Source organism: Phlebotomus papatasi, chromosome 1 (genome assembly GCF_024763615.1).
Source record: "Phlebotomus papatasi isolate M1 chromosome 1, Ppap_2.1, whole genome shotgun sequence".
In the NCBI taxonomy this organism is placed as follows: Eukaryota; Metazoa; Arthropoda; class Insecta; order Diptera; family Psychodidae; genus Phlebotomus; species Phlebotomus papatasi.
The window spans coordinates 70473009-70492039 of record NC_077222.1 but is presented as its reverse complement, the minus strand read 5'-3'; the positions used below and the strand labels follow the sequence as shown (position 1 = coordinate 70492039).

At 31.9% G+C, this 19031-nt stretch overlaps 2 protein-coding genes and 2 non-coding genes across 10 annotated transcripts in view; 1 reads left to right on the top strand and 3 right to left on the bottom strand.

Moving 5' to 3' along the window:
- LOC129799862 (juvenile hormone esterase) lies at nt 1-8741 on the top strand. Its single transcript, XM_055844119.1, has 4 exons — nt 1-359; nt 4294-4968; nt 5036-5682; nt 8503-8741. The coding sequence occupies exons 1-4, from the start codon at nt 162-164 to the stop codon at nt 8714-8716; spliced, it is 1734 nt and encodes a 577-aa protein (XP_055700094.1). The 5' UTR covers nt 1-161; the 3' UTR covers nt 8717-8741.
- Nucleotides 8742-8783: 42 nt separating this feature from the next.
- Nucleotides 8784-8855, bottom strand: Trnad-guc (transfer RNA aspartic acid (anticodon GUC)). Its single transcript has one exon. It is a non-coding gene; the product is annotated as a tRNA-Asp (tRNA).
- A 272-nt stretch (nt 8856-9127) lies between these two features.
- On the bottom strand, nt 9128-9199 carry Trnad-guc (transfer RNA aspartic acid (anticodon GUC)). The gene has a single exon. It is a non-coding gene; the product is annotated as a tRNA-Asp (tRNA).
- Nucleotides 9200-9413: 214 nt separating this feature from the next.
- The window catches only part of LOC129799821 (uncharacterized protein DDB_G0280205), a 74049-nt gene continuing 64431 nt past the window's right edge, over nt 9414-19031 (bottom strand). For all 7 annotated transcript variants that reach the window (XM_055844089.1, XM_055844056.1, XM_055844081.1 and 4 more), the window contains one exon: nt 9414-19001. In XM_055844089.1, coding sequence (XP_055700064.1) covers nt 18737-19001 — 265 coding nt within the window. In that variant the 3' untranslated portion in view covers nt 9414-18736. The remainder of the gene's footprint in view (nt 19002-19031) is intronic.

Below are 19031 nucleotides of genomic sequence, written 5' to 3'. Positions count from 1 at the left end.
AGTGAATTTCATTTTGTCATAATTTTTTTACCGATAGATATTTGGCTTCGTCATGTGGAAATCACTTTTGAAGAGTTTCAACGTTAGTGTTGTTAGTCGTGTTCAATCCATGAAGGTGTAAACTTCTCTTCCTCATCACCTTACTTAGAGACTTTCGTGAGATGATCTCGAGATCAGTGTTTGCTCTCTTTTGTGCTATTTGTATGGTCAGTGGACGAACTTCAGATGAACTGAAAGTAAAATTGAGCCATGAAGGTGTTGTTGTGGGACGTCATTTGGTATCCCACGATGGAAATGGAATTCGGGCTTTTATGGGGATTCCATATGCTGAACCACCTCTAGGAAACCTCAGATTTCGCGTGAGTTGGCAGATGAAAGTGAAGATAAGAATCAGCCCAAAACAGCCTTGGTTTAAACATAATTAAAATACTTTGTGATTAGCGTGATTTTTTGTGCTGTGAAATGCATTAAATGCAATTCGACACCATTTTAGAGACACTCCAAAGTCTCTAATTAATTTTATCGTTTGCATTATTAATGCAAAATCTTAAGTTTTGATTTTTAGCACGTGTAACATGAATGCGAATGAGTCAGAAATCTGTTGCTCTCTAAGTTTTCGAAAAGTAGATTTCTCTTATTTTGCTGAATGGTAGCAGTTTCAGGTTCTTGATGTAGCATTGAAAAGTTTTGGATTAAATTATGTGCTTCTTAATAACGTGACATGAGACTCAAAATTAAGGCTTAGTTCAAGGTAATCATTATCGAGTATAAAATGAATATTTTTTGTAGAAAATCAGATGAATTTATTTTAATATTTTAATTTTTGTCTTATTGATGTTCAGATTTAAAATCACACAAATATAGTTTAATTTTTTTTACTTTTCTTTGATAACAATACATTATGATTAATTTTGAGGTCATTTTAGTATAATTTTGCGAATTTTTATTTTTAAAAGAATTGCGTCTTGAATACTGAACGTAATTCTTCTCCTTGTAGTAGAGTTAAACCAATTTAGACGCAAAAACTGTTAAAAAATGTGTCAACATCATGGTTTTCAATGAATGACTTTATGTTTATTATTATTCTTGAAAATTTTGGGACTAGAAATCTAGATGAACTAAAAGTATTTAATAATTTATAACATAGATAAAATAGATAAATAAATATCCTCAAACGATCATAATGAATATATTAGCGATCTTTAAACTTACATTTTTTAAATTTAAAAGAGTTAGGAACACCGAAATGAACTACATAATGGAATGAAAAAGAGTTCAATAATTTCTAGTTATTTGAAAGATATGTAACTCTTGAAATTAAGTTAATATCAATCAATTGCTGAATTACACCCTCGAAGATATTATAAAAATTTTAAATTTCGGAGCTGATCAAGAATTAACTGAGCTTTTTTCTTGACTTCTCAATACTTCTGCTTATTTATTTGCCGTCGCGTCGTAACGTCTTAGCAATAAGATTAAGAAGAGTGCTAACTGAATTTACATACAATTAAGATCGTGTTTTCACTTTAATTACCGTTTTTAGTAAATAGTGAACCCTGAATGCGAAATTTTCTTTTACAAACTGCTGCTAAAATAACTAAATAAATACGTGCAAGAAGGTATCAGAAAGGTGGATTATTCAGGGGATAATAGGTCTGTCACTTAGGGTTATCTTCACTGAGAAAAAAGAGGGTGCGATTACCTTTTTTTCCTCATAACTTTAACACTTTTTAGGTGTAAAAAAATATCAAAATTTTTAATGTTAATTTTACACCTTTTTAAGGGTAAAATTAACATGAAAAAGGGTAACGTTAACCCCTAATACACCTAAAAAGCATAATATTTACACCGATTTCGGATCAATACTGCAGGGTAAAATAAACACTTCCGGAATTTTATTTTAACTTTCTCGTATTTCTCTCAGTGTTTGGGTGCCAATCAACCTATATTGGAGACTGATTGATCAACGCCGTCAATCCGATCATGGTAGCAGATCGGCCAGATCGATGCTAAATAGTTGATTGATTCACTAATCCCATCTAATCCTATTTTTTCCACACCCTGAGTTTGTTACCAAAACAACAATTATTTAAAAAATAAATAACGGCAAAAAAACAGAAGAGCAATTAAATTTGGTTAGTAATGGCTCCGGCACACCTCTTAGATCAGGAAAATTTCATGAAGTCGAAATTCGAAACCCTTTCTTTCTCAAATGTTTTGCATATGTCTATCTCATTCTTTCGCATACCAAATTCGATTGAGCTAAATTGAATTTGGAGTGATGTTTAAGAGAAGGCGAAGAATGCGAGAGAATGAGATAGACATATGCAAAACATGTGAGAAAGAAATAGATCCGAAATTCGACTTCATGAAATTTTCTTGATCAAAAAGGTGTGCCCGAGCCATAAAATATTCTATTCTGCCTCTACACACTGTGGAAATTTTTTTTAAAAAATGCCTTTTTAAAGAAAATTTCCCCTATCCTTGTAGGCAGAAATGTCAGAATTTTTTATAAAAGGCAATTTTTGACGAAAATTGCTTCTAGTGTGTAGACTGTAGACACCATAAGAATAAACCTAAATTTTACAACAATGAATCTAATTTACATTGTTATGACCCCGACACACCTTTAAGGTCAGGAAAATTTCATGAAAACAAAATTAACATTCTTTTCTTTCTCAAACGATTTGCGTTTGTCTATCCCAGTCCTTTGTGCTCAACCTCTAATTGAACAACAAAAAATTTGGAAGAAATTTGAATTTTGATTTCCTAAAATTTTCTTGATCAAAAAAGTCTACCGAATACATTAATATCTAAAATTGGTGCAGGTAAATTGGAAATAATTTTATTTTTCCTCTTGCACAAAAATTAAAACATTTTAATACCTTTGGCACACCATTTAGATCAGGTAAATTTCATATAATCAAAATTGACATCGCTTTCTTTCTCAAATATTTTATAAATGGCATTCTTTTGCACTCAAAATTCGATTGAATTAACTCTTTCGTCTCTTTTGGGACTCTGAGTACCCAAAGCAGCATATGAATATTCAGTGAAAAACAGTGTTTTTTAATTATTCAGAACTGAGAAAAATTCAATTCTTTTGGATGATTACAAACTATAAGGATGTCCAAATGTAAGATATTTTTTGTAGGACCTCAATTAATTCCTGAGCTTAGATATTTTTAATTAAAAAATTGTGAAATTGGCTTGCAGCATATGCTGCGGTTCGGAAAGAGTTAAATTTAATTTGTTGTGATGTTCAAAAAACAAGAAGATATGCGATAGAGTAGGAAAGACATATGTAAGACACTTCATGAAGAAAAGTTATGTGAATTTTGATTTCATTAAATTTTCTTGGTTTAAGTTGTGCCGGATCTCTTATTGCTTCAAAATCTAAATCTACATTTCTTTCTTTCTCAAACATTTTTCGTATGTCTATCTCACTCTTTTGCAGTCTTCTTCTTTTTATTTTGAATATCACAGCAAATTCAATTTAGTTCAATCTAATTTTGAGTGCCAAAGAATAGAATATTCGCATGCAAAACATTTTGAAAAAGAAAACTTGTTCTAATACTGTTCAAATTTGAATTTTTGCTGACCAAATTTAATTTTTTTACACCTCTTTTGTACAATGCCATAAATAATTTACCATTGAATTTTCACTATTACAGTAGATAATCAAAAGATAAAATAAATAGCATTAAAGAGTAGAAATGAATCGTTTTGTTATGGGTCCACGTCCACACGGTCACGCAATCGTTCATAAAAAGTTAATGGAAAAAGATACATTGTATGAATTTTATGCCATTTTTGCGGAAAATTTAGCTATTCTGACTAACAGTTAAGATAATCACGTTGTTAGAACATTCCGTGAATTTTTCTTCGTCATTATGAATTTTGATTTTCATTAGCAAAAATTGATCTTATCATTTTTGTTTACGAATAATTCATGTTTTAGCATATTTTAAAAAAGAGGCTGTGAGAATAGTACTTAAGTCTTGCCCTACAGGGCACGAAAAGATGTAGGGGAAAGCTCGCTACCTTCGGACGATTTATGCTTCGCACAAATCATTTTTTTTTTTCAATCTGTTATAAATTAATTTAACCCATTATAATATTATTATATTTTAATAGCTGGTCTAATGCCTCAAATTTTCAGAGAAAAGCTTAGGATGAAATCTTTAAGGAACATAGAGAAAAAAAATAATTATCCGAAGCTTGAGTCGTCCGAATGTAGCGTACTTTCCCCTATCATACGTTAGGTATTTTAATTAGGTAATGTCTTTTTAGGCTCCAGTACCTAAAACAGGATGGTCAGGAGAACGTCAGGTAGTGACAGATTCACCTCTGTGCACTCAAAGAGATCCTTATAGACGAGATATGGAAATGTCTGGAAGCGAAGATTGTCTCTATCTCAATGTCTATACTCCTGAAGGACCTCAGAATGAAGTCCTTCCCGTGATGGTGTTCTTCCACGGTGGTGGATGGCAATGTGGCAGTGGCGTGAGTTACTTCTATGGACCAGACTTCCTCATGGACCACAAAGTCATCTATGTCGCAGCCAATTTTCGTCTAGGTCCTTTGGGATTCCTCAGTACAGGAAATCTTGAGTGTCCAGGAAATTTTGGTCTGAAGGATCAGGTTCTGGTGCTTCGCTGGATCCGCGAAAATATCGCAGCTTTTGGCGGGAATCGGGATTCAGTAACAGTGTTCGGAGAGAGCGCTGGTGGAGCTTCTGGGACGTATATGATGATGTCTCCACAGACTAAAGGTCTCTTCCACCGTGTTATCAGTCAATCAGGCACAAATCTCTGTGCTTGGGCTCAGCCAGCTCACAAAGATGTGGCTGAGGAGAGGGCATACCGTCTCGGGAAAATGTTAGGATGCACTGATACTAATGGTCTGATTGAGTGCCTTAGGAAAAAATCTGCAGAGGAAATCACTGCCAAGTTCTATGAATTCTTTGTAAGTTACATCCAATTTACATTACAAAGATTATGAATATTTATCCCATTTACTCCTTCTTTTCCAGGAATGGGATACAGATCCAATGATTCCCTTTGTTCCTGTCGTCGAACCTGACCATCCAGAGGCTTTTATTACAAAACATCCCCGAGAGGAGTTCGATCCACATGGACTCTCCTTGCCATGGCTCTCAGGGGTAACCATGGATGAAGGGGCATTGAAAACTGCATCTCTTATCAATCTTCCAGAACTCACAGAGAGTCTCAATGCAAATTGGGAACGAGCTCTTCCCATTTCCCTCAATTATGACCATCATTCCGTGGATCGTCAGAAAGAAATTACTGCTGCAATCAGCGAGTTTTATTTCGCCAACAGGAAGCTTATTCCTGAAACTAATCAGAATCTCACAAATCTATATTCTGACGCATGGTTTGTGGCAGGATTCGATGAATACCTCCGGATCAGACTGACAAAGAGCAAAGGAAAGCGTGTTGGACCTACTTTTGTCTATCTGTTTGCTCACAAAGGATCAGCGAGTTTCACAGAGATTTTCAAGGGAGGCAGGGAGAATTATTATGGAGTTTGCCATGCTGAAGAACTCCAGTATCTTTTTCCCATCGGGAAAGAACTCTTTATAAGTGCCATTCCTACAGAGAATGACATCAAAATGAGGAAGCTTATGACCAGCCTTTGGGTGAACTTTGCTAGAACTGGGTGAGTTGAAATAGAAATGAATCAGTTTGTAATTCATACTGATCTTTAATTATTTAAAAAGAGCAAATATTTAAACTAAATATTTAAAATTTGTGGATTTTAAATGGGCCCACAAATCAAGCTTATTCAAATTTAAAACTTCTTTAAATTATTTGCAAAAATATGATGAAGTCTAGAAAACAAAATTAATAGAGTTGTTTTTTGGTTTTTAAATTAAATTAAATTTAATGATGAAGCTCAGTAGGGGAAACTGAGGCAAAAAGTCACAAATTGAAAATTTTAAAATTCAATATCTTCAAAGATAAAAGAGATAGCGGCTGAAAATTTTTTCCTTATAGCCTCCATTGACCTTTTTCAATGTCTTAAGTTTCCTAGAATTCGAACAAGGAATTAAGAAAGTAAAAAATATTCAAATTTCTAGCCCTGTTTTTGAAATATTTTCCTTAAAACAGATATCAATTTTTACCTATTTATTTTCCGAAATTTATGCACTGGTGAATAATTCCTAAATGATTTGGATTCTTTGAATACGAAGCCAGTGTTCGTTTTAACATTTTCTAAAGATAGGGTTAAGTACTCTCCCTTCAAACGTTCATGCCTTCGAATAATGTGAGTTTTCTTTTATTTTTCCTAAGAGACTTACACATTTCTATTAAATATTAGTTAGCCTACACAGTAAAAAAATGTGTAAAAGTTTACTACTATAATAGTGCAAAATCGACCATTTTAGTTGTTTAATTTAAAAATGTTTAAAAAATGCACAACATTTTGGTAATTTATTGTCACGTGATTGAAAATTACCACTATTATAGTTGAAAAATTTTCAACAATGTTGTTTAATTTATAAAAGGTGTAAATTTTAACACTATAATGGTGTGAAATTGGATAAATTAATTATTTAATTGCGATCTGTGTAAAATTTCTCACTGTTATAATCATAAAATATATTCAACAATGTTTCGTGATTTAAAACTGTTTGACAAATTCTAAAAATTACCACTATTATAGTATGATTACAGTTTTTCACATTATTATAGTGTGAAAAAATACACAACTTTATGGTATTTTTTGTCACATTCACATGATCAAAAATTAACACTATTATAGTTTGATCATGATTTTTAACACTAATATAGTGTGAAGCCTTGTGTATTGCAAACAAATTTGTTGAATTTTTAAACAAAAGTTGTTGATTTTTTAAACAAAAGTTGTTTAATTTTTAAACAAAAGTTGTTGAATTTTGAGACAAAAGTTGTTGAATTTTGGGACAAAAGTTGTTGAATTTTTAAGCAAAAGTTATGTAAAAAATGTTGAATTTCCAATTAAGACTTATATTTCAGTCGAGATGGCTTTTCATTGGGCAAAAGTCTTATAGAACATCAAATATTTATATGTATAATAAGTATATCGTAAAGATCCGAGTATCAGATGTAATCATTTCGCATTAGGGGGGACCCCAGGTACAGGAAAAAACCAACAAAAATGTCTAAAAAGGCAAAAAATCAAAATCTTCGAAATGAAAAGAAAATTCAACAATAAACAGAATTCAACAATTTTTGAATTTACACATAAAAATTCAACAATTTTTAAATTCAACAACTCCAAATTCAACATCTTGAAATTCAACAACTTAAAATTTTAAATTAAACACTTTTTCCAAATTTAACACTATAATAGTGGTGTGAAAGATTACACACTAAATAGTGTTAATTTTTTACTGTGTATCAACAATTATTGATAATTACAGGATAATTATGTGTAAGTCTCTTAGGAAAATAAGAAAAAATCTGTTTATGCGAAGAAACGAACGTTTGAAAGTAGAGTATTTTTCCCTATTTTTTCCAGAAATCTGTTTATTTAAAATGACCACTTTATTAAAAATGTCATCCCATAATAAAGCGAATCAAAATGTGATAATTTTACGGCATGCCTGATATAGTATTTGCCCCAGCATTTTTTGAGACTGGTCACAAAATTACCTTTTAAATTAAAAAATGGTTCGATGCATGTTTTCCCTTTCAAAATAGAAGAGAATGACTTTCACAAAGCTGTAGAGCGGCAAATTTCCTATAAAACTGCGCTAATTAGAAATTTCTGGAGCGAGCTTATACAAAAAAATAAAATATCCATGAATTGTGACTTTTTACCCCAGTCTCCCCTATATAAAACCCTCGGAAACTTAAATTGGACGCGCATCTCCGATACGTTTAAGTTTAAAAAGCTCTGAGCAAATGTAGGCTAAGAATCCCTACCTCTTTCACGGTAAGAGATCTAGAACTTAAGCTCAGAATTAACTGAAAAAGCCCAGATAAGCTTATGCCGCTTATGCTTGCTGAGATTCTTTACAAGCAACCTCGAAATGCCTCAGGCTCAGGGTGCTTGGAACCCGAAAAATGAATAATGTCTTGGAGATTTGAAATTGAATAATCATGAATGCAGTTTCAAAGAGCATTATTCGTATTCATGAGAGGAGATTTGTAAATTAAATTCCTGGGTTTTTCCGTTTAAGAATTTTCCATTTTCCTGTGTGAAGGAATTGTGATTTTTTGTATTTTAGGGTAAGAAAAAAAAACGAACAAAAAACCACCTCCAGTTACAAAATATCACTCACAATTTCAAAAATTTATTTTTATTAAAATTGCGATTATTTTTTAATAAACATCCGTATTCTTTGTTTAGTTCTCTATCTACTATAAATTTATATAACCCTAGCTAAAATCATTCAAGCAAAGAATAGATATATCATTAAGAACATAAACAATTTTTCGTGTGATATGCTTCAAATGGATTATTCATTGCATTTATTTTTTCTTTCTACAGCAATCCAACACCCAAGGATAGTGGCTTGCCTTTTGAGTGGAAAGAAACTAAAGGGTATCCTATTGATTATCTTCGAATTGGCCGAATGGATGATGAAGATAAGCCACTAGCAACAATGGAACGGGGTCTGTTTGAGGAAAGAATTAATTTCTGGCGCAAACTGGCTGCTCACCATGCTGCTGATTATGACAATTCAATTAGAGACGAATTGTAGGAAATAAAGATAGTTGTGTAATAAATTTTTTTGTTAAATTAATAGAAAAAAAAAAGAAAAAAAGATCCTCCCCGGCGGGGAATCGAACCCCGGTCTCCCGCGTGACAGGCGGGGATACTGACCACTATACTACCGAGGACACATTTATTGCTTTGTCAGAGTTCCCATTTAACAACTTGGATAGTCATTGGAATTTTTCGTCAAACTCGACGAAGTATGGTTCATGTATTCAAACTATTCTCAAACCATGCAACTGGTAAGACAGCAAATACTTGTGTTTTTGATGATAAAAATATTTTGCAATGATATAAAAATTCTTTTAAAATAGAGGGATTATATACGCTTATCAGTGGAAAAGAGATAAAACAAGTTTCTGTGAAAAATAAAATTAAAAAAAAGGAAAAATAAATCCTCCCCGGCGGGGAATCGAACCCCGGTCTCCCGCGTGACAGGCGGGGATACTGACCACTATACTACCGAGGACTTGATAAATCTTTCGCAAAGTTTCTACATTTCTTATCTACTCTATTCAAGACTGCGCAATACACTATTCAATAATTCATTTTATTCTAATTGAGTTCCGATCTATTTGATCAACAAGTTTTTTTTCCTGCATACCAGATCATCATTGGGAAAGAACGCAAAATTTGCCATGTTGATTCAGGAAAATAACCGCAATGAATGAATAAAAAACATGTTAGATGTCTTCAGTTAATTTAATATTTGCTTCAAGTGGTTCCTCTCTCGAAATTAGTTACATTTCTCATAATCATTCTTCATCACTATTTAAATAAAACATTTTCATAAGGGCTCACCCTGGACCACCGCTAAAATTCTCACACAAAATTTTCCTCATTTAATATTGATTCACTTACAGGAAAAAGGCATTTATTAAACTCTAAAATTGATAAAATTTAATAGTGGTAGCGACTTTATAAGAGTTTTCATCATCTTTTCATCATTTCTTATACTCATAGTAATATATTTTCATAATATACATAGTATGAATTTATTTAAGGTTCTTAGAATCAATATTAATAATAAGTATATTAACGGCTAATGATAGTGGTTTTTTCTTTTCATCTCAATCTATTTTTTTTCTTTAATTCAAAATGTTCCATTTTTTTATCTCGTAATTTGTTAAATCTTTTATAACTTCTGTGGCGGGGGAGGTGAATTGAACATTTTCAAAAATAATATTCTACCAATATTATTCTGCTGAATAAAATATTACAATTTTTTTTCATAATATTGCTTTCGTTTATTCTTTCTCTATACAATTCAAAGTGACACGATATAATAAATGGAAATTTAAATTGATAATTCATTGAAGCTTATCCAGAAAAAAAGTCATTTACAATTTCAGTTTAAAATTCCTCATTTTATATTCCCTATTAAATTATTATATTCATTTTTATTCTTTGAAGAGATAAAAAATAAAATTGGAAATAGCAACAACATTCATTTTCTTAACCATTCCTAGCATATTTCTAAAATTGTTGAAGATTTGGAAGACAGTTTGAGGGGGGGAGAGCAATGAGGTCAAAGAAAATACCATTTAAATAACACAACGTAAAAAAAATGAATCAAAATAAAAATACTTCAACAAGAACGAAAAAGGAAGGAAAGAGGTAGTGAAATGACTAAGCATTTTCTGTTCGTTTATACGGTGTTGAGAAAAGAAAACAAAATTGCGGTAAGTTGTGAAAATTTCCTAAATTGATAAGACATTAAACTGCAATGGTTTTGTTTCAAAAGAAAATACCTAGAAGAGAATTTTGACTGGAAATACCTCTTCCATTTCTTGTTCGAATATAAATTTTGTTGTAGGTCTTCATTGTAAAAGAAAATCAAAAAAACATTAAACCCCACTCAAAATATACCATTGTTATCATAAACAAAACCATATTTATTTGAAATTTAAACTTCTTATCTATTTAAGAAATTTTCTTCAGATTTGCTTCATTCTATTTGAGTGATAGATTAATTTAGAATGTGAGGTTATGTTGAATATAACCTAAAAATTATAAAAAGTAACTTTTGATAACAAATTTTACAATACACATTCTCTCAAATTTGGGCATTAGAAACCGAAAAGTAACCTGAATTACAGAGAAATTCGAGTGTCAAACTGTGTAAAATGCAACGATTTCTTGTTCATCCAAATACTCTTGTTATATTTACATAATCATAATTATTGTAAATTCCATGAAAAATTCTAAATAATAAAAATCCCAACATAACTAAGAAAAATCATGGCAAATATGAGCATATTTGTTTCACTCAATACCCAGCAAAAACCAAATGCTATCCTATTTCAATACAGCAGAAAATATTTATATTTTCAGATGAGTTCTGCTAACTTTCACTGAGTGAGAGAAATCCGAAAAAGTTAAAATAACATTACGGAAATGTTAATTTTACCCTGAAGTATTGATCCAAAATCAGTGTAAATATTACCCTTTTTAGGTGTATTGGGGGTTAAAGTTACCCTTTTTCATGTTAATATTACCCTTAAAAAGGTGTAAAATTAACATTAAAAAATGTCGATATATTTTTACACCTAAAAAGTGTTAAAGTTATGAGAAAAAAAAGTTAATCGCATCTTCTTTTTCTTCTCAGTGTTAGACGAAAATTCGTGAATCACATATTTGGTTAGCACTTTTTATTCGGCGACTGCTGATCGGTCAGCACATTTTTCTTGATCAATTCAGCAAAAAATACGCTGAAACCGGTAACTTTTTCAGCTAAGTGTGCTCGCTGGGTAATTACAATTGAACTTGAAAAATATCAACCAACTTTTTTCGAATTTAAACTGCCATCTGAGTTTAAAAATTACTAACCTTACAAGAACAGGATTAGTGAAAGTCTACCGTAATATAAAATTAAAATCCTTTGAGCAGTATATAGTTATTAAAAGTTGATGAATAGACAAATAAGACGATTTGAGATGTTTTTATAACATTGGGATTATTTTCTCACTTCGCTTAAATTTAGTAAGAAAATTTGAGGTTATACTGGACAAAACCTGCGAAAACCTTTCCAAACTTCGAAGAATTGAACAAACTTCATACAATAGCGTCTCTCAAATTCGAACAACGGTTGAATTCAAAATGTTAATTATAAATTATGAGCAAATAAAATCGAAAGGAAGTTCGTCATTACTCTGAAAAAATGTCTTGTTAAACGAACAAATGGATTTTGTTGAAATTTCATTCAAAAGGTTGTTATTTACCAATTTGACAAAACTTTTTCTTGTATTTTATATAGAAAAACACCCTTTTAAGAAACTTTTAACAAGATCCAGTTGGCCGCCGATTTGACAAATTTTTCCATATTCTGTATGAAAGAATATCATTTTTACAAACTTGTCTTGTTAATTTGACAAAACATTTTTTTCAGAGTACGAGCATTTGTGAGAAAGTACAGACATTTGATTCAAAGTACAATTTAATTTCACACAAATTCCGTTAGTTATGAAAATATCGTTCGAATTTGGAAGGTGAGAAATGTCAAAAATATCCTCCAAGGGTTCAAATTTGGAAGACTCTGTAACTCTCTAAATATGGACAATTATTTCAAGAAATTTGCCTATGAGACAAGTAAAATGATAGTAAAAATTACTTTTGGTTATTTTTAGAGGTTAATAACTCTAACCTAACATTAAAATAAATTTGATACGAGATAGATAACCTTAATACCATTAGATAACCATGACAAATCGCATACTTTTCGACGTAGAAACTCTATACAAAAAAATAAGAAAGGGCGCTAATCTAGAAATGATGTATTGCAATTTTGGAATTGAAAAATCATCAAAATATTCCCTTTTTAATTTTCTTCAGATTCTTCGCAATCATGCTGAATTTTAAACTTTCCAACATAACCTGTAAAAGGTGACAGCTTATGCATTTTCAAGCGAGAAAAAATAGTGAAATATCACCATTAAAACACATCCAAATGCCAGGTTTATTTCCAAAACAAGAATTCTAATTTAAATGCATAATGAGTAAATTAAATCTCATTCTTAACCCTTTTTTAACTAATAGGTTAGTTTGAAAAATTTTTGGTTAGTATAACCTAACCTCAAAAATTCAGGACGTCTTTAGTTCTGGGAATTTTGTTAATTTTGAATTAAATAAATTACATTTTACATTGAACTTGACAATTTCCTTTACGACGATCATCGTTTTCGAGTGTTAAATCATAACCACAATTTCTAGAAAAAAAAACTCTTTACTAAAAAGAAGAATAAGGATTGTTTGACAAATTCTTGACCAAAATAGAACAGAAATCCAGTTTCTAAGCAAGACAGAATAGAAGTTTTTAACATGAAATACAGTCTGTAAAGAACAATTTATAAGTAAAAAATAGGTTAAGTTGCAAAAAACAGTTTCTTGTGGAGTCAATGCGAATTAATTGTATTTATTTAGACGGGGAAGGGACCGGCTTATGAACAAAAAAAAAACTGGGGTGGGCTCCAGACTGTCCGCGAGGAGCTATCCCTAAACACGTCTGCAGTACACGACGGTCCGCCAAGAAGAGAAAGTTCTCCCTTTCTTTGCTTGACAGTTGTCTTTACCACCCTCAGAGGTTCTGTTCCTGGGAAGGAGACTATTGTCTAAAAAGAGCGGGAATTTTGTCAAAGTAGAGCCTTTGTTGCTCATATGGTTTTATTTCTTTTACATTTTGTTGTGTTCTTTTTTTAATTGTATAACCTAAAAAATTATCTTTCAAGGAGCACTCTTAAAGTTTTTGTCTGGTAGTTAATTTTAATTCGAATACTACCATTTGGTAAAATCACGTGATTAAAGAAAATTTGAACTCTACATCTACATCAAAACCGCATTTTCATGGTTATGTTATCATGCTCAAAACTTTATTCTCATAACCTCAAAATTGGTGTATTTTATAATATTTAACGGTTATCCTGTTTCAAAGTTCGAGGAGAATTCTGAGAAAAAACGACGAAACCCAGCAAGCACCAAATGCTAACCGTTATCAATTTAGATGAAAATGTATCTTCAGCCAAATTCTGCTAACCTCAAAACGACACCCGTGAGTGTCACTTCCATAAATTTGGTTAGCACTTTTTGTTCAAGAACTGCTGACGCGTCAACATATTTTTGCTGATCGACTTAGTAAAAATATGCTGAAAATGCTGCCTTTTGCAACTAATCGTGTTTACTGGGAAATTACAGTAGACTCTCACTCAATCGACTCTTTTTCAATCGGGCGACAAATTTTGTTGACAATTTTCACGTTTAATTATGAAGCTAATTCGCTCAAATTCGCTGTAGTTCTTCCTGTTTTATCGTGATTCTTTATAATTGAGTGCTTTTTATGGAATTTACAAAGGCTTTGATGATCTATCGAAATCTATCGATAAACCGGATGACATTTTGCCCCATATTCCCGATTGAAAGAGAGTCTACTGTACTTTTTTTTTAATTTAAAACCCACCGTTGAGATATCTTTTTTATTATTTCAATTTCAATGTCATTTTAGGGCTTTTTTTTTGTAAAACACCAAATACCATTTGTCCGAAAAAAATAAAAATTATAAATTTCAGTGAACTTTTTATAGGTTATGTTCAACATAACCTCACATTCTTAAATAACCTCTCACTCAAACGCAAGAATGAAGCTAATTTATGGCACTAAAATACCTCTAATGCCATATAAAAATGTTTCTTTGCATTTTCTTGAAGCAGCTCACATTTGGGATAAAATTTTAAACAAAAAAAATAATAACACATAATTTTAAATATTAAAGCATTTGGCACATTTTGAAGAAATAAAATATCGCGTTGTAAAAATGCCACAATAAAGCAGTTTAGAAAATGGTACGCGTTTTTTTTCTCATCACTACAGGGATTCTCACACAGAGCCTATTCCATTAATTTCTCTTTAACTTAAATGTGGGCAGGAGCTGAGGGAGGAAAAATGTGAAAAACACACACATAACCTCTCATTACTACATTATTGCTTAACAAGTGTGTGAGGAGTGTTTTGGGTATATAATTCCCTATTTTTTGCAGAAGGAAAAGAAATCAAAAAAGGAGAAAGAACTCTACAAATTCATTATCAGTTTTCTTCCATCTCACTCTCAAATCTCTCAATCATTTATCATTGTTTCTTGTGTAACAGGAAAGCGCTAATAGTTTCATTTAGAATTTGGTAACATTGTTTAAAATTTTTTCTCTACTCCACCATTGTTCATTTTCTTCAAAAAAGTGATTCCTCATTTTTTTTTCATCATATTGTATATAATTTCTTAAAAGTAAAAGCACTAGATAAGCAAATTACTTTGGCGTAAATATTTACTACCATTGTTTTCATCATTTAAAATGTGTTGTGTGTTTATTCTTTTTTTTTCTTTTATAATTTATTATCATCAAAAATATGTCGTCTTCAGTTAAATCATTCACGCACTTTTTCTCCATTACCGTTTGTTCTCTTACTAACTCTTTTTTATCCATCACACTAACTTTTAAAACGTTTCTTGTTTCATCTTTTTTTTTTCTACAAATACTTCTAATCTCTTTCACGTTTGTTTTTTTTCTAAGTGTTCTCTTCGTAATAAAATACATTTTCAATCTGTTTTTGTTTTGTTTTACTTTCTTTCCTAAGTGATTGATTGTTGATTCACATTTTGTTAAAAGAGAAGCGTGAATGTATTTTCATTATTTTTTTCTTTCATTCATTATTCAATATTCACCCTAATTTTTTATCAAGTGTAATAATTTTGCTAACATTTAACAAGTTGAATAAAATAATGTTGTGTTAAAATCAACTTAACAGAAACTTCACGTAACTTTCTATACGTATTTTTTTTGTCGCTAATTCTTAAATACTTTAACTTCTCTTTTGCATTCTTGTGTATTTATCCCCAACAATTGCATGTTATGTATAATTTTAAATTTAGGACAGAATCACATCGACCGGCAAATCCTCACCGTCATCGGAAAATACTCTACCCTTATCGTATTACTTTAATTAAGGTTTTTTTTTACAATTCTTATACAAATTTACAATTGCCTATCACATTGCCGGAGATATTTAAAAAATAAAAAAAGAATAGTTCTACCACACTCAGAGAAATCCGAAAAAGTTAAAATAACATTCCGGAAATGTTAATTTTACACTGCATTATTGATTTAAAATCGGTGTAAATATTACCCTTTTTAGGTGTATTGAGGGTAAAAGTTACCCTTTTCCATGATAATTTTATCCTTAAAAAGGTGTAAAATTAACATTAAAAAATGTTGATATATTTATACACCTAAAAAGTGTTAAAGTTATGAGGAAAAAAAGTTAATCGCTCCCTCTTTTTTTCTCAGTGCAGGATCGACCCTTTTCATTTCATAAAAGATTTAAAAATAAATAAAAAAGGGGTGGCAAAGCGTCCCAGACTTTGCAAAGTGCTCGAACTCGTCACTTAGATGCTATGCCTCAAAAATACTTTCGCATCATTTACCGTTTACCGTAATTGATTATCGGACGAAGATTATTTATCGTTTTTTAACAGCTTTATTACCGGTCCACAACCGATTTGAACCGATTTATAAATCATTCAAATATTGGCTAAAATACACCCTAGGCGTAATAAATCTGAATTTCAAATAAAAAGTAGTTATCCAGAGCTGGAATCGGTTCAGTCTTATCAGGATTTCCAAGACCTTTCCAACGAGCTCATATATGATACTATTCCAATGAGAAATACGCTTTCTAGAGCTTTTTTAACCTTTGACCTTGAAAAACCATCATTAGCAATGATTCAACGGTATTTTCGTATAAGGGCGAAATGTCCGCCTGGATAATCTCTAAAACATATCCAAAAGTGAATGAAATTCGACGACGTGTTTTCGAGCAAACCCAAAAATTAATTATTAGTTCGTAAGGGGTTCATTACATGTACCACATTCCTCTCGTTCAGTAATAACCTTCCCGATTTGAGAGCTCTCTCCGGTAGATGTTTTTCTTTTACCGATTCGAAGGTATATCAGAGAGAACTTACCTAAAAACCCGTTGGAAGTTCGAATGTTTAAACCGACGAATTACACAAAAATAAGCAAGTTCGTAAAAAGGACATTTCTTTGAGGGAAAGTCCAATTAAGACGTTCTACCATCTTTAAATTCCACAAAACTACACAAAAATCGCTTTTTGCAGCAAATTTTGCACACTGTTGTTGACATTGTTGACGATTGAAGTTTCAATAATATCGAAATTCGGAATGGCAGAACAATCAGCCCTAAAGCGGCGGGTATATGAACTTCCACTTTAGGCTTCCGGTAGATTTTCGAATAGGTTTGGCTTGGCTTTGGAGTGGCTTTGTCTCTTCGAAAGGTTATTACTGAACGGAGCCAATCAGGAATTGGTCGAAAACCCGAATAGTTAAAATCCTAAGTTAACCTAACTTTCGCATCATTTACCGTTTACCGTAATTCATTTTGAGAAGACGATTTTTCAGTGAGCCCACGAAGAGCTTACTTGAAACCCGTTAGATACCCGAGGAGAAATCCAGGGGAAACCCGAGGAATCCATATATTTTTTCAGGGAAATCATGAGGAATTCACGCGGAACCTGAGAAACCTATACATTTTTTCAAGAAACCCACAGGAAACTCATAAGATACTCATGAGGAACTCACTGCAAAGCCATAACAAACCGGAGGAATCAATATATTTTTTCAGGGAACTTACAATAAATTCGAGAAATAAATGGAGGACCCACAGGAAATCTATGAGAAATCCAAGAAATCCCTGGTGAATCCAAGGAATCCAAACATTTTTTCAGGGAACCACACTGAGAGAAATCCGAAAAAGTCAAAATAACATTCCGGAAATGTTAATTTTACCCTGCAGTATTGATCCGAAAACGGTGTAAATATTACCCTTTTTAGGTGTATTATGGGTTAAAGTTACACTTCTTTCATGTTGATTTTACCCTTAAAAGGTGTAAAATTAACATTAAAAATTGTTAATATATTTTTACACTCTAAAAGTGTTAAAGTTCGCATCCCCGTTTTTTCTCAGTGTACGGTAGGATTTCTCAAAGGCCCAAGGCTTCCATCTCTAACCGTTTGGCTTCTAGCCTTAGCCAAACGGTTAAAGACTTCAAGCTTTCAAAATTCGGGTCTTGGCTTTTTCGTGCTATTTATTCAAGTCCCTTAATCATTCCAATTTTTTTTTCGAGAACTGCGATTAAAAAACGTTAATTAATCGAAAGAAAAAAAACAGCAGAGCCTTTAACGAAAAGTCAGAATTTAACGGTTAATATGATTCAACCCTAATCTTTGTTCACTTTCCATTCACTATGTTTCTTTTTTAAATACCCCATTTGTACTTTCAGACCGAAAATAACACATTGATCGAAAGTTTCAGAATCAATTGTTACATGTTTGCCTAAATGATGAAAGAAAAAGTCCCACCTTTTGTATCTTCACACAACGTTTCGCAAAATAACACCAACTACATCGCTGATATTGCTTTAAAATGTTTATAATAGTTTATTTTCTTTTTTTTTGTTGGGCTCTTGTCTTGTAAACATGTTTATCAATAATTCTAAATATATATATATAGTGAATATATATGTATGGTAATTTAATGCAACTTCCATTTTCCTCTCTCACTCTCTATATTTATCAGTTTAACAAAGCCAACACGGAAAATTGCTTTAGAACACTTCTTTTTTTTTCAGTGAAAATGTCTTCTTGCATTGATCCATTTAAGTTTTCTTTTCTCTCTTTTTTTTATCATTTTGAGAATTTTTTCATCATCATCATCGTAGAGCTGTAAATGGTACACGTTTAGCAACTATGATAATTTATTATGCATCGTTTTTTTTTAGTGTCACTAGAGGTTAAAACAGAGATGATTGATAAAATTAAAAAAAAAACTATAAATCGTACTTCTTAAAAAATAAAAACGAAGATATTATAGAGGAGAAGTTGGAAGAAAAGAAATTAACACATTCTTCCTACTCGATACTACCTAGTAGCTGTTGATGCATCTGATATTACCGCAACCATGCAGCCTTCTTTTTGAGTTTGCTACGAATTGGTCGCTGTTTGGAGCGCTTTGAGGGTGATGGCGACGACAGAGGCGTTTCGGCGTCCGTCGATGATGTATGGTAGTGATATTGATTGTCCACCGAGGAACGTTTCAGCATAATCGGAGCTGTGGGTGGCAGTGAGACACCAGCTAAATTTAACAGAGCATCCACACCTTCAGCCTTACGACGCTGCTCCTCCAAGTCTTCCTGGGCACGTGATGTCATTTGACTAGGAACAAATTCCACCCATTATTTCCCA